The sequence below is a fragment of the Oryctolagus cuniculus genome, chromosome 14, assembly GCF_964237555.1.
Source record: "Oryctolagus cuniculus chromosome 14, mOryCun1.1, whole genome shotgun sequence".
Lineage (NCBI taxonomy): Eukaryota > Metazoa > Chordata > Mammalia > Lagomorpha > Leporidae > Oryctolagus > Oryctolagus cuniculus.
The window spans coordinates 81,593,243-81,609,218 of NC_091445.1; the positions used below are offsets into that span (position 1 = coordinate 81,593,243).

General features: G+C 44.4%; 1 protein-coding gene across 5 annotated transcripts in view; it reads right to left on the minus strand.

Annotated features, from left to right (window-relative positions):
- Positions 1-10,873: 10,873 nt before the first annotated feature.
- Positions 10,874-15,976, minus strand: part of ELOVL7 (ELOVL fatty acid elongase 7) — a 103,360-nt gene continuing 98,257 nt past the window's right edge. For all 5 annotated transcript variants that reach the window (XM_051853762.2, XM_051853763.2, XM_051853764.2 and 2 more), the window contains one exon: positions 10,874-13,645. In XM_051853762.2, the coding sequence (XP_051709722.1) occupies positions 13,436-13,645 (210 nt within the window). In that variant the 3' untranslated portion in view covers positions 10,874-13,435. The remainder of the gene's footprint in view (positions 13,646-15,976) is intronic.

Sequence of the window (15,976 nt, forward strand, 5' to 3'; positions counted from 1 at the left end):
ATAATGCCATCTGAAATGTTAAAGTGATCATATTAATTGGTCATATAGATAGAATTAATGGTTTATGGGATCATATAAATAAGATCAAGTGTCTGGTAATAAAAATAGATAGAACTAAAAAGGAGAGAATGTTTCAACATTAAAAGCAGTCCACACATTAGACTCATAGGATGACAATCACTCTAAACAGCACTCTTACCTCAGAATCAGCCTTTAAGGCATTCTGGTCTGGCTGAAAAGCCCATGAGAGCATTTCCAGCATGGAAAGCCAAGACACTGTGGCCAAAAAAAGAGAAATGTCCTAGATGAAGGATCTCTGTGAGTGAGACCCCAGTGGAAAAAAAAGGGGCCATCAAAGAAGGATGTAATTTTCTCTGAAGAAGAAGAGAACTTCCAGCTTGCTTATGGCCTTGTCTAAATACTGATGGAGACTGTAGATTCAAAAAGCTTCCATAGTCTTTGGCATAGCTCATGTCAAAAGCCTTGGGTGATCACTGATGTCATACATAAGAGTGCTAATTGTTAAATTAACAACAAGAATCACTGCACACTTACTCCCCATGCAGGACCTCTGTCCTCAGTGAGTTGTACTATGAGAATTACCTGTAAAACTTTTTCTCAAACAGTTTTTTTATATTTTATGTGTGTTGTGTGTGTGTGCAAATTGTTTAAATCTTTGCTTAGCATTGCACTTGTCTTCTGTGTATAAAGTTAATTGAAAATGAATCTTAATGGAGAATGGGACTGGGAATGAGAGAGGGAGGAGCAGGTGGGGGAAGAATCAGGGTAGAAGGGCAGGTATGGCGGAAAGAATCGCTATATTCCTAAACTTGTACTTAGAAAATTTGTACTCATTAAATAAAAGGTTTCCTTGGGGAAAAAAAAAAAACTGCATTACAAACGCATGACACAGCACCACTGAGGGCAAGGGGGTGAAAGTGCTAAACTAACCACCTTTGGAAAGGGTTACATCTCTAAGATGAAAGCCAAATGGAACTATAGTTAAGGACATTATACACAGATACTGGAATTGGAAGGCTAAGTAAACAGATAGCAGGTGTTGGGAGTGGGTTTCTCACATCAGAGTTACAGTTAAACAAGGGGCAAAGCCTAGAAGGACCTATGTGGCAACTAATTAGAGTCGGAGACATCAGCATGAATTGATGTTTATCTCAGTATAAATACGGAAAGCCACATAAATAAATATTTAGAGATATGTGTATATACACTGGTCACTTGGCATATATATCTGTACTTCCCGAGAGGCCTAGAAGCAATGACAACTCTGGAGTAATGAGCACACCTGGTGTCACAAGGTGCTTCCTTTTTTTTTTTTTGGACAGGCAGAGTTAGACAGTGAGAGAGAGAGAGGCAGAGAGAAAGGTCTTCCTTCCGTTGGTTCACCCCCCAAAATGGCCACTATGGCCAGCACACTGCGCGGATCCGAAGCCAGGAGCCAGGTGTTTCCTCCTGGTCTCCCACGCAGGTGCAGGGCCCAAGCACTTGGGCCATCCTCCACTGCCTTCCCAGGCCACAGCAGAGAGCTGGACTGGAAGAGGAGCGACCAGGACAGAATCCAGCACCCCAATTGGGACTAGAACCCGGGTGTGGCGCCACAGGCAGAGGATTAGCCTACTGAGCCGCTGTGCCGGCCTCCGAGTTGCTTCCTAATGGTATTCTTCAACAGGAGGAATCAGGGTTCCTGGAGAACTGACTGATCCTAGGACTAGGGCAGGAACCATATAAGATGAACCTGGGGAGAAGTCATTTGGCCCAGTGATTAAGACGTTCATATCCCATGTTGGATGCCTGGGTTCAATTCCCTGAGCCAGCTCCTAGCTCCAGCATCTTGTTATTGCAGGCCCTGGGAGGAAGTGGTGATGGCTGAAGTAGCTCAGTTCCAGCCACCCACACAGGAGACCAGGATAGTATTCCTGGCTCCTGGCTTTCCCCAAGCTCCAAAAATTGCAGGCATTTGTGGAGTAAGCCAATGGATGAGATCGCTACATATCTCTATCTCTATCTCTATCTCTATCTCTATCTCTATCTCTATCTCTCTATATCTTTCCCTCTTACCCTCTCCTTCTCAAATTAAAAAAAAAAAAAAAGATATTCTTGAAATATCGTGTAGTGCCAAAAAGTGAGTTTGTCAAAGCAACACAGGAGACAGGAGCCATCTTAAGGCACTCCCAACAGCCAAAGCAGGAAGAATTTCAGCAACAGAACAAAAAAGGTAGTACTGGATTATAACTCAAAGTATTAAATAGATATAAACTTATACGAATGAAGGATAAAATAGTTAAATTCATAAAATAGTTAAATAGTTAAATAGCAGCTCCCTGATGCAAAAGAATTCCAAATCATTTATGCAAACTTTTGCCTTCCAAGCCGGCGCCGTGGCTCACTAGGCTAATCCTCCGGTCGGGGCGCCAGATTCTGTCCCTGTTGCCCCTCTTCCAGGCCAGCTCTCTGCTGTGGCCAGGGAGTGCAGTGGAGGATGGCCCAAGTGCTTGGGCCCTGCACCCCATGGGAGACCAGGAGAAGCACCTGGCTTCTGCCATCGGATCAGCGCGGTGCGCCGGCCGCAGTGGCCACTGGAGGGTGAACCAACGGCAAAGGAAGACCTTTCTCTCTGTCTCTCTCTCTCTCTCACTGTCCACTCTGCCTGTCAAAAAAAAAAAAAAACTTTTGCCTTCCTGAGGGTATCCTGGAGTGTGAATTCCTTCGAAAGAGCACAGTATTAAGGGGAAAGAGGAATGGCATTACTCCGAGTAGGCGACCAAGGTTAATGTCAGCGGTGAAAGGTCATGTTCATCACATGTGCCCTTGGTATGATGAGAGAGATTTTACCTCTATTGTTTTCCTCCTAAATACCCATAGCCCCTATCTAATCAAGAGAAAAACAATCAGACAGATTCTAACTGGGGGACATTGTACAAAATACCTGACAGGTGGTCCTCAAATCTGTCAAGGTCATCCAAAACAAAGTTGGAGAAAGTGTCCTGACAAGTGAATGCGATATCCTGGAATAGAATGGTATTAGGTCAAAAACCAAGGGAATCTGAATGAAGTATGGACTGCAGTTAATAATGGATCAGTATTGCTTCATTCATTATAACAAATGTACCACACTAGCACAAGATGTTAAGAACAGAGGAAACTGGGTGTGGCATACGGCAGTTCTCTGCACGACCTTCAAAACTATTCTAAAGTGACCTTTTATGACAAGAACCCAATTCATGCACGGTCCCAGGTTTCGAGGCTTGTGTCACTTCCACTTCTCTCACTGCTGTCATCTGGTTACAGCCCCACTGACAGTGCTGTGTTCGCTCACCGGAGGCTCTCCACACTCACGGGATGACCCACCCAGCCCCGTACCTAACACCCCCTTCGACTGTTCAGCTTCACTACCCATCACACGCTCTCTACGTCAGTCTTCACTCTGAGCCACACAGCGCTACCTCCAAAACTTGAATTCCTGACCACATCCTACATTCTCCAGTATCCCCGTTTACATTCTTCTTCCATCATCTCAGGATCCACGATTTAAGCTGTGGGGAGCAACTGGGAGCAACTCGGACTAGACTAAGTTACTGGAATTAAGACTTGTTCTATGCATCTGCTCTCCCACAATATGGTGCTGGGAGAGAAGAAAACAGCTTCTACACAGCTGCCTCCAGTTCAGCCAATAAACTGTAGGACTTGCTCCTGATTGGAGGAGAGCAGCGTACTCGGCGTGTGGGCAGCCGAGTTGGGATTGGCGGAGGAGGACTATATAGGAGGAGAGAGACGGCATGCACCTGGAACATCTAAGGGGAACATCTAAGGGGAACACCTGTGCAGCCCCCGAGAGAGCCGGCCGGCGGTGTGCCGCTCCCCCGCGGAAGTGGGGAAAGTGGCCAGGGGGAACCGCCCTTCCACGGAGGTGGAAGGGACGGCAGCCAACCCGGGAAGAACCAGCAGCAAACCCGGGGAGGGCCGAGCAGACAAAAGAACAGCGCAGGGTCCTGTGTCGTTCCTCCACGAAGACGGGGAGCGACATAATGGTGCCGTGACTCGGATATGAAGCCTAGGCAGGGCTTAGTGTCGTTCCTCCACGAAGAGGGGGAGCGACATAAGCCTGATGCAGAATCACTTAGAATAAAAGCCACACTTGCTTGATTTCCGTTTGCTACCTGTGAGCCATGTGACTACATTCTGGCCAGTGATGTGTCACTTTTACTAGCAATCTTAAATGGAGATATCAGGTCCATTTTATCTCCGTCCTTCTTCATGCTGGTTGAAAAGTGGATGCAATGGCAAGAGTTCCAGCATCCTTTTCGGATCATGAGGTGACTATGGGAATGGAAGCTACTATACACAAGGCAGGGGCATGAGATCAAAAGATCCCGGGACTCTGACACTACAGTCCTACCAAACCAGCTCTGACTGCATTCCTTGGGACCTTTCTATGATAAAGTTTCCATCTTATTTTGGATTCTCGTTCTTCCTGGCTGAACAAGTCAGCTGACTCCCTTACTCTGTGATACACACCCCTGCAGAATAGCATAACGGCCAAGACCAAGAGCTCTGGGGTCTCACAGATGTGGTTTGATACTCTGCTCTGCCAATTAGAAACTGCCTGACTTTAGGCCATTTACCTAAACACTAGGAACATCAATTTCCCCATCTTCATCTTCCTCGTGGTACCCACCCCATAGGCATCGTGTATACCGCACAGGACACACAAGTGGCCTCCAGGCAGCACTCTCCTTTGAGAGCCTCGGCTCGCGCAGGCATCATTTCCCTGACCTTGCAGTATCCCTGACAACCTCCCTTCCTTGTTGCTCTGCCTAGCAAATCCCCTCCTCCTCCATACAAAGTCCTCCACACATTCGCACCAGCACTGACACGTTTATGCAGCCTGGGACCACGGCCGATGCATGATCTGCAGCCTCGCCAGGGCTCCCTGGAGGCTGGGGAGTACCTGTTTCTGCCCGTGGGCCTGCCCAGTCCTTATTACATTTTTGCAACCTTTTCACTCTGAGATTGAATAAACATGCTCACATTGCTTCCACTTTAGAGCAAAAGTAAATAAATAAATAATTCTTCTTCTATCCCACACTCTCCTCACCTCTATCCTTCGCTCCTCAACTCAGCTCTCTGAAAGAACAGCCCTCTTCGCTCTGCTTGCTGGGGAAGAGGAGGAGCTTGGGGGCAGGGCTGCCCCCCAAACTCAATACCTTCCCATCAACTCACGCGCATGTCGTCTCTGTCCAGCCGAGCGAGCGCAAGTCTGTGGGCATTGGTGTTACCTGGCTCGTGTTACAGACCCACTGTCTAGCACAGTATCTGCCACATAATAGATGTTAAACCGTTGTTGAATGAATCAATAAAGCAGTAAGAGAGCGAGCAGAGGAGAAGAATCTGTAACAAGGGCAAACACTCATGCTTCATTCAACGACCCAACATGTATTCATCACGGTCCTGCAACTGGCCTGCCCTTGCTCTAGGCACTTGCCATGAACCAAATAGTCAGAAGTATCTACCTTTGAAGAGTTAGTTTCTAATGAGGAAGAAAATCAATAGACTAAATAAATAATAAGTGAGAGCATCGTGGAGCGCGTTAGAAGGTAACCAGTGCCGGAATGGGAAAGAGGAAACACAGAGCCCAGAGGTGAGGACTCCAGGTCGCCGAGGTGAGGATGAGAGCCGAGCACAAAGAGGGAACTGAAGGGCTTAGCCGATCGGTGATTTAGGACCTGTTGGTGCTATGATAGAAAGGCGCTTAGCATGGGCCCTTGAGCAGCGGGAAGCCAGCACGGCTGGAGGAGAGGCAGCAGAGAGGGGAGCAGTAGGGGATGAGGGCAGGGGGGTGAGGTGGGGGTGCATCACGGAGCCCTGTAGAGCCCTCTGTGAACCGGCTCGGTGAGGCCTTTGCAGGGTTTTGAGTGAAAGAGTCTCAGGATGTGACAGCTCCCGAATGACTTTGGCAGCTGAGTGGCAACACACTGCAGGAAAGCGAGGGCAGAGGCACTGAGTGAGAAAAGCCGCTACTCCAGAAGCCCAGGTGTGAGATAAGGAACCAGAAGGGATGAGAATCTGGCTCTACCTTAGGGTGAAGTGGTTGGATTTCTTTTCTAAGATTTGAGGGCTAGCATTGAGTCGTGGGTAAAGCAGCTACCTGTAATGCCAGCATTCCGTACGGGCACAGATTCTTGTCCTGGCAGCTCCACTTCTGATCCAGCTGCCTGCTAACCTCCTAGGAAAGCAGCAGAGGATGGCTCAGGTGTTTGGGCCCCTGCATCCAGGTAGGAGACCTGGAAGAAGCTCCTGATCCCTGGCTTTGGCTTGGCACAACCCTGGCCATTGTAGCCATCTGGGGAGTGAACCAGCAGATGGCAGATATTTCTCTTTGTAACTCCGCCTTTCAAATAAATAAAATAGATCTTAAGAAAGAAAGAAAGAAAGAAAGAAAGAAAGAAAGAAAGAAAGCAAGCTAGCTAGCTAGCTAGCTGGCTGCTGGCAGCCGAAAACCTATATCCACGTAACTCAAAATCCCAAAGCAGATTCTCTCCATTCCAGCTCCTTTTTCTCTCTCTTTTTTTAGAAAACTTTTATTTAATAAATATAAATTTTGAAAGTACAACTCTTGGATTATAGCAGTTTTCTCCCCCATACCCACTCTCCCACCCCCAAACCACCCCACCTCCTACTCCCTCTCCCATCCCATTCTTCATTAAGATTCATTTCTAATTATCATTATATACAGAAGATCAACTCTATACTAAGTAAAGATTTCAACAGTTTGCACCCACACAGACACACAAAGTATAAAGTACTGTTTGAAGACTAGTTTTACCGTTAATTCTCATACTACAACATATTAAGGACAGAGATCCTACATGGGGGGGAGGCAGGTGCACAATGACTCCCGCTGTTGATTTAACAACTGACACTCTTATTTATGACGTCAGTAATCATCCGAGGCTCTTGCCATGAGCTGCCAAGGCTATGGAAGCCTCTTGAGTCCACAAACTCCAACCTTATTTAGACAAGGCCATAGTCAAAGTGGAAATTCTCTCCTCCCTTCAGAGAAAGGTACCTCCTTCTTTGATGGCCCCTTCTTTCCACCGGGATCTCATTCACATAGATCTTTCAGTTAGGTCATTTTTTGCCACAGTTTCTTGGCTTTTTAGCCGGATCCAAATGCCTTAAGGGCTGATTTTGAGGCCAGAGTGATGTTTAGTGCATTTGCCATTCTATGAGTCTGCTGTGTATCCTGCTTCCCATGTTTGGGTCGTTCTCTCCTTTTTAATTCTATCAGTTAGTATTAGCAGACACTGGTCTTATTTATGTGATCCCTTTGACACTTAATCCTATCTATATGATCAATTATGAACTTAAACTGTGACAACTCACTGAGCACATAAAAGGAAACCTGTAGAAGTGAAACTGACACTATGCAATACAATGACTTGATCAACCCTTAGCCTGACTGTCGAGGAACAGCTTACTATTTTATTCTTTTTACTATTTTCTTTTTCTACTTAATACCATTGGTTGAACTCTTTAATTAACACACAATTATTCTTAGGAGTTCAAATCCAACTGAAAATTGATCCCTATTAAAACTAACAGTGGGAATAGAGAGGGAGGAGATGTACAGTTTGGTACACGCTCACTCGAACTTACCCCAAAGAGTAAAGCTAGAAATGTGCCATGGGACTCCAAATCCCATTAAGTTGGCAGGTACCAATGCCATCTTACTAGTTAAAGTGATCAGTCTAAGTTCATTCCAGCTCCTTTTACAGGTCTCAGCAAAGGCACTAGAGTTGGGGCGGAAGGGCTTCTATCCGTTGGCTCACCCCCCAACTGGCCGCAATGGCTGGGGATGGGCCAGACTTAAAAAAGGAGCCTGTGGGCCCTGCACCTGCATGAGAGACCAGGAGTAAGCGCCTGGCTCCTGGCTTCGGATCAGCGTAGTGTGCCAGCCATAGCGGCCATTTGGGGGGTGAACCCACGGAAGGAAGACCTTTCTCTCTGCCTCTCTCTCTCTCTCTCTCTCTCACTGTCTAACTCTATCTGTCAAATAAAAAACAATAAGAAAATAGGAGTCTGCAGCTCCTCATAGGTGCAGCGTGAGTGGATACTGGTTGTGAATAAAAGGCACAACCATCCCTGGCTAGCCACCAAAGCCAGAGCCCCTGGCTCTCTCTAGGCAGCTCCGGGTAACAAGATTGCTATGTGGCCTGTTCCATTGTGGTTGCGTCTCCTGGAAACATCTAAGGAACTTCTGTTCCCATCCGATTCCTAACTTACCCTGCCCAAAGTGGAAAGAATCACACCTTGGCTTTGTTTGGGGCTAAAGATCCACTTTTTCCCTCTCCTCCCTCACATCTGGTAAGTCCATATTCTCTGTGCAAGGGACCACTTCCTTGGAAAACAAACAAAACATTGCACTCAACTTCATCTATAGAACCGGTAAATTCAAACCAGAGTTATTTTTTAAAAAGATTTATTTATTTAGGGCCGGTGCCATGGGATGCTGGCACTGCAGGTGGCAGCTTTACCTGCAAAGCCACAGTGCCAGCCCCACCAGAGCAGTTTGGATTAAAGGTAGCACTAAACTATTATACAGAAAAATAAATATTCTCATATATTTTAGGCAATAGTTGCTGTGTTAGCTGTATTTTCCAAAGATGCTACAATAGTTCTCCTGTGCCACATGCTCTTACAATGAGGCCATTACATTCCTCCTTTGGGGAGTGGACTGTGCAGAGGAAGTGATCTCTGACTTCTGAGGCCACTGATGAAAGTGGCCTTTCTATGCTCACTCCCGAAGCTTCAGCCTGATGCCCCCTAGACTGCCATGTTGTGTGAGGAAGCTCAAGCTAGTCCAAGTGGAAGTGCCACATGGAGGGCATCTGGCGCTACCTGGGGGAGAGGCCCAGACAGCCCCCAGGTGCCTCTGCTTCCCCTGTTCCAGTGAAGCCACACCTTGACTGCAACAGCCAGAACCACTTAGCTTCCCAAACTGTTGATCCTCCAGAATGGTCAGAGACAGTGCAGTACTGCAGCTTTGCCACAGCTTCAAGTCACTCAATTTTGGGGCAATGTGTTAGGTAATAACAAGCTGTAAAAGCTTGATGACTAATATTATTTATATAATGACTACAAAGGATACATAAATAGTATGCTGAATGGAAAAATATATAATACATAAAAGTTATATATATAGAATTACAATATACAATTTTTTTAAAAAATTTATTTAATGTATTTCATATATTTAGATTCAGGAACACCCTGCCCTCCCTCCACCCATGCCCCCAACCTTCTTCTTAGTCCCTCTCCTATTCCCACTCTTATTTTTTACAAAGATCTATTTTCAGTTAACTTTTTACTAGTAAGATTAACCCTACACTAAGAGTTCAACAAATAGTATGAAAGAAAAAAAAAAGTTCCTCTACAGCTGAGACAAGGGCTGTTAAAAATTCACATCTCAAAGTGTCAATTCCACTCCTATAGATTACCTTTTAAGTGCTCTATTAGTTACCACAGATTGGCGAGAACATATGGTATTTGTCTTTTTGGGGTTGGCTTATTTCATTAAGTATAATGGTTTCTAGTTGCATTCATTTTGTGCAAGTGACAGGATTTCATTTTTTATTTTATCACTATGTAGTATTCCACAGTGTTTATACACAACATCATTTCTTTATCCAGTCTTAGGTTGATGGACATCTGCCTTGATTCCATATCTAGCATTGTGAATTGAGCTGCAATGAACATGGGGGTACAGATAACTGTTTCAGATGCTGATTCCTTTCCATTTGGGTGAATTTCCTAGGAGTGAGATGGCTGATTTCTCAGATATCTCCATACTGTCTTCCACAGTGGCTGCACCAGTTTACCCTCCCACCAACCGTGGATTAGGGTACCTTTTCCCTACATTCTTGCCAGCAATATAAATCATTTTGAATGAATACACATCCAGACTGTATATAATCATATAAGTTATATGTGTGTATATATATGCATCTATATATGTACACATTTAAAAAGTGTATATATGTGATTGATAATGTGATAATGCTAGGCAGTACTGGCCTTAAATAAATGTGTTCAATCACATTTCCTTTTTGAACAATTGTATGCACTTGTATCCAAAAATAATGGTTCATCATGGAACTGGATTCTCAACAGCAATGTTACATCAGTTGACATCTCAACTTCACTTCTTATGTTCTTTCTTATGGATAGAGTCTGATTTCACTGGGGTGGCACTCCCAGCTTCTCTTGCAGCTAGGGATGGTCATGGGAGGCGGTTTTGCAGTAAGGGAAATTGCTAGGGAGAGCTCCTGGGAAAGCTTTTTGGAATGAAACAACCTCCTCTGTCTTACTTGGTACACTAGGAGGCACATGAAGACATATTCTTTCCTTGTGGCATAAATGCAGACTTTCTCTGTAGCTCTGCCCCTCCCCAGAGTCCTTGGTGACATGGCACAGTGCATTACAAAAACAGCACATCCATGATCTGCTCCACCCCACTGCTTCTCACAAGAAGGAAACCTAGTTAAATGAGGGTGGCAGGGAGGTCTAGGCTCCATGTAAGCCACTCTTCTCCAGGCCTTCTCATAACCAGACTCGCCAAGTGGTTTCTCTGGTAACAACCTTCAGTGGCTCCCAATGAACATTCTTGATTGTTGTAGCAAAGCTAACTACTTAACTTGGGAAAAACCAGACACAGCCAGTGTGTAATACACTTCTCATTTGTACTCTGAACATAGGAAGCGTAAAATAAATGCGTGAAAAGCTTTGGTGAGGTGAATATTCAGATGTTCAAAGACATACATGCAAGCAGAATTCAGGATGAAATACACACTCACAATTACATGTAATAACCATAATTTTATTATAACACACAGAGAAAAACAAACTCAAACTTTGACAACATACACAGTTTCCCATGTCTTCAAAAAGTTGACAGAAGTAAGGGTTAATTGAGGGCACGTAACTTCATAATTTTATAATTTATATAACAATACAATATACTCAATCAAGAAGTCTACTTAAGTATAAGACTGTACAGTGGCAATGCTCCACAGCTATTTAAAAATTTGTATTTATTTACAGTACAGATACAGGTTCTCAAGGATTCACAGAGTCTTCGGCAACAGACTCGATTTTACAATTGAAAGTTGGGCTTGTTAGGTAAGCAAACCCAAAGGCAATGCAGTCCCGAAAAGTGGGAAGAAACCCAACAGAAACTCCCCGTGAACACACAGAACCTCTTGGACAAAACATTTCCCGTAGAAATTCTATGTTCAATGACCTTCACGTTGGCCTTCTGATGTTTACGTGGAGGGTGCTTCTGCCAACTGCCATGGCTTCTCGTGGGATATTCTGCTCTCCATTTCGATCGTAGCATTGAGAATGCCGCTTCATCACTGCTGCTGTTGGTTCACAGGAAGTCAAACATTTTAAAGACTATCAGGAGATTAGGGGAGGTTGGAAAGTGTGTAAGAAAATAAACCGAATGCTCCTTGTTTTTCTTCTTTTAGTTCTGCTTCCGTGTGGTCTTTAACCTACTTGAATCTCTGGAAAATATTGGTGTTTCACAGCACCTGGCACACCTCGTTTTAGCACAGGTTGCATGTGCAAAGCCCAAACAGTACAGACCCAAGGAACCCTGAGACCTTCACAGTGAGATTAATTACAGCAGCTGCTCCAGTTAGCGCTTCACTTTCTCTTTATCCTTTCTTTTAAAATGTAGGAAATTCTTCCCATTTATCAACCCTCATCTTCTCATACTGTAAGAAATACAATCGCTCAAGGTCACTTCATGGCGAATTACCTTACGGACCTGGTAAGTGTGAGGCTAAAAGGCAGTGGGGTACAGCAGTGGACTAGAGGGAGACCTGGACCCTGGGGTTCACAGTCAGTGACGGCTCAGGCATGGTTGTGGAAGCAACACGGAGTGCCACACAGTAACCGGGGCTGTGAGGACTCCTTGTTCACAGTCCTACAAACACAAACAGTCCTTCAAAACTGAGCACAAATAGAACAAGAAAGAACAAGCAAAAACAAAAAACTCCACACATATCCAAATCATTTTATTTCTCAGACAAAACTCTATTGACCAGTAGTTGTGGTTCTCCAATAAGAAAACATAAGAACAAGGGGATTTTTGAAAGGAGTAATTTTTAAAGAAACCAAACCTATGTCAAATGAATTTCAGCCCTTCTCTGTATGATTTATATATATGTTTGAAAAAAAAGAAACCCAGGCTGTTAATTCAGAAATCTGGAAAATACTTTTCCATGCATGTTTATCTACAACTCTAGCTATATTTAATCCATTATTATGTTGCCTGTCTGGCTCTCTCTGTGTCAAAGGAGAAAGCCCTCATTTATAACACCGATCTCCCCTTCAGCACTCTGTGCCACAGTTTGCCGCCAGCTGCTTCACCAGCCACCCTAACCCCATCTGGAAACTGTGTATAATACACAGGCTAAATGATTTATGGCTTACGGGTACCCGCAGCATGCCAGTGATATGAGCATTGACGTATCTAACGTATATATTTAGCCAAGATAATCCTTTAAACCACAACAACATGAGAAAGTGGTATCCTAAGACCCAGCAGATTTCCCCCACTGAATTACAGTTTCTTCATTGATGAACACACCTCTTTCCAGAGATATCCAGAGTTAAATGTAAAATAGTAATAGCAAAGTATTCATTAACCCAGCAAAACAAATCACCTTGTTTCCAAAATAATATGAACTTTACCTTAGTGTCAAGTGCATCAGTGTACTAACCAAAAGCATTGTTACTTTGAAACACTCCATGCAGCAAGTGTGGTGAGGAAGTCTTATCAGCAAAACTGGTGGCACAGTCTCAAAAGATCCATTACACATTATCACTAGTGATTTTTAGATGATAACTTATCAAAACTTCACTTAATGGTTACCTGTGTTAGCTCTTTGGAACGGGAGCTGGACTCCCAAGTAAATATAGTCAAGGAGGGACAAAGCCAGAGCCCACAGCCTGAGGTTTCTAGCCCTGGCAGAAGGAAGCTACCGTATCGCATGGGTCTCTGCCCGTGTTCCAAATATCGAACGATATTTTTCATCTATCCTGGACTTCTTTGACGACTACTGTATCACTTCACGTCCTCCTGTCACTTTGACAAATTGTATTAAACAAAACCTTTAGATTAGGTTTAAAAGTTGCTGAAAAACTCCCAGTTGCTTTAGGCTCTAGTTATCAGAAGACGGGTTGGGAGCTTTGAGCTCTCATATATCAGAAATCCCAATAACTTATCATAAAAATACAAGCTCTTGGTTTTGAAAAAGATACAAAATGCACTGCATAGGTAAATATCTCTTGATTGTCACGGAAGTCAAGATTTCAGGCTCGATCACAGTCTCCTGGTGTGCTTGCTGTTTCAGTGCTGTTTGTTTCTGTAGCTTCCGTGTCTCACAGTTTTGGGCAGCCTCTGACCCTTGGTGTAAGCGCGGTACCAAAAATGAAGAAAGAGCAGCAGAAAGATGCACCCGTAACTCATAATGACATACAGAAACACTGGAAACTGGTACTTGCAATCCTCCATGAAAAAGAACTGGCCTATGTGGATGGTGACAATGACAAACTGGACCTAAAGGATGGAAGGGGAAAGGGAGTTGTTCAGACGCGGAGGTCGGGCCCTCCCCAACCGCCCCCAGGCCACTGCTGGGGCAGGGAACCTCGTCATTAGACAGAAGTGATGATATGGATGATCTAACATCAGAACCCAGAGGGGAGCTCCGTCCTGCCCAAGCAGTGCAATTCTAGGGGCCCGATTTCCATGTTCCCGGAGCTGGGCACCCCCAAACCACCCAGGGAGCCCAGAGAGTCAGCTTCTCTGATGTCCAGTACTGCCTTGTGGCCTGCTTGTCCAGGATGGTTAGATTTCAGATATTCAGCCCTGCTTATAGGCCAGGTATTTTAATTTTGTGAAAAGAAAAACATTCAAATTAATCACCCTATATTCTGGAGGAGTCAAAGCACCCCTGGCTCCTCATATGTGGCATCTGGCCTCCACCCTCGCAGAACATGGTAAGTCCTGGCTGCCCACTCGGGAGGGGATCTGCAGGGAATGAGGGCACCAGTGTCGTCCTCATGGTGCTCAAAGGTTCTGTGGGCCAGAAGATTCCACTTTATCCTAAGAACATTTCTAGGCTAACATTCACATTTTTTTTTCAATATATTTTCCCCCTGATTAGAAGGCATAACATGTGTTCTACGAAAATTTTAGAAAAGTAGATTCTATAAAGAAACAAACAGCAATTCTCACAATCCATCCAGTTATAGCAATGGTTGAGATTTTAGTTTTAGATTGATTTATTTATTTCAGAGGCAGAGTGACAGAGAGAGAGGGAGACAGAGGGAGAAATCTTCCACCTCCTGGTTCACTCCCCAGATGCCTGCAACAGCCAGGGTTGGGACAGGCTGAAGCCAGGAGCCAGAGCTCCACCCAGGTCTCCACATGGATAACAGGAACTTAAATACCTGGACCATAATCTGCTAAAGGAAGCTGGACTGGAAGCATAGAGTAGCCAGGACTCAAGCCAGGTGCTCCGATACACGATACATGATACAGTGTCCCAAGTGGTAGCTTAATGCACTGTGACACAATGTCGGCCCTCACGATGGTTAAGGTTTTCATATAATTTCTTACTATGCTTCCATTGTTGTCATCAATGTTCCTGTGTTATCTCCAGGAGTTTTTATGATATTCCTGCTACAATTATTCCTCACATTTATAGAAGAGGAAATGAAGTCTTAAAAGGATAAGAAATGTTCTCCAAATTCTAAACATGGGTGAGTTTCTGTGTAATTGACACATTCAGAATAATAATGAACAAATTATTTTTCCCATGGGAGAGTGTTTTCACATTATTAAAAAGTTTTATAATATTTAAGAGACTGTTAAGGGGAAAAAAAACACAAAATAGTATCTGCAGTATAACACAAAGCATGCAAAAGTTATACACATACATGCATAAAGGACCAAAGCTGGATGAGAACAAAGTAAAAATATTAGCACTGATTATCCTTGGGTGGTGGAATGTTTTTCTTTCTCTTTGCTTAATTAAGTGTTCTAATTCCTATGCAATGTTACTTTACAAAGAGAAAATACATCTTTAAAACAAACTGGGCCGGCGCCGCGGCTCACTAGGCTAATCCTCCGCCTGCGGCACTGGCACCCCGGCTTCTAGTCAAGGGTGGGGCGCCGGTTCTGTCCCAGTTGCTCCTCTTCCAGTCCAGCTCTCTGCTGTGGCCCGGGAGTGCAGTGGAGGATGGCCCAAGTGCTTGGGCCCTGCACCCCATGGGAGACCAGGAGGAAGTGCCTGGCTCCTGGCTTCAGATTGGCGCAGCGCACTGCTGACCATTTGCGGGCTAAACCAACAGAAGGAAGACCTTCCTCTCTGTCTTTCTCTCTCTCTCTCTCTCTCACTAACTCTGCCTGTCAAAAAAAATGTGAATGATTTTCATATTTTATAGTATTCTAAAGTATAAAATACATTTCTGGGGCTGGCACTGTAGCACAGCGTGTTAAGCCACCGCCCATATCAGAGCATAAATCTGCATCCTGGCTGCTCTGCTTCTGACCTAATTCCCTACTGCACCAGGGAGGGCAGTGGAAGATGACCCACGTAAAATAGCTTTGTTCCTCACTTCTTCATGGTTGATCATTTAGATTGCTGCCAATTTCAGATACAACGAATAAATCCAAAAAGGTATACTTTGATCTTGATTAAAGATCCTTATAATGAATAAGGATTCTCATTTCATTTCATATATGGTGTTAAAGAAGGATTTAGGATCCTCACTAAAACAGCACTCTCTCATCCGGGAGAACATGTTATATGAACGTGCTAGATTTCATTTAGCAAATGGTAGGATTTGAATAAAACGAAAGTCCCACAGGCTTTCTACTTTCCCC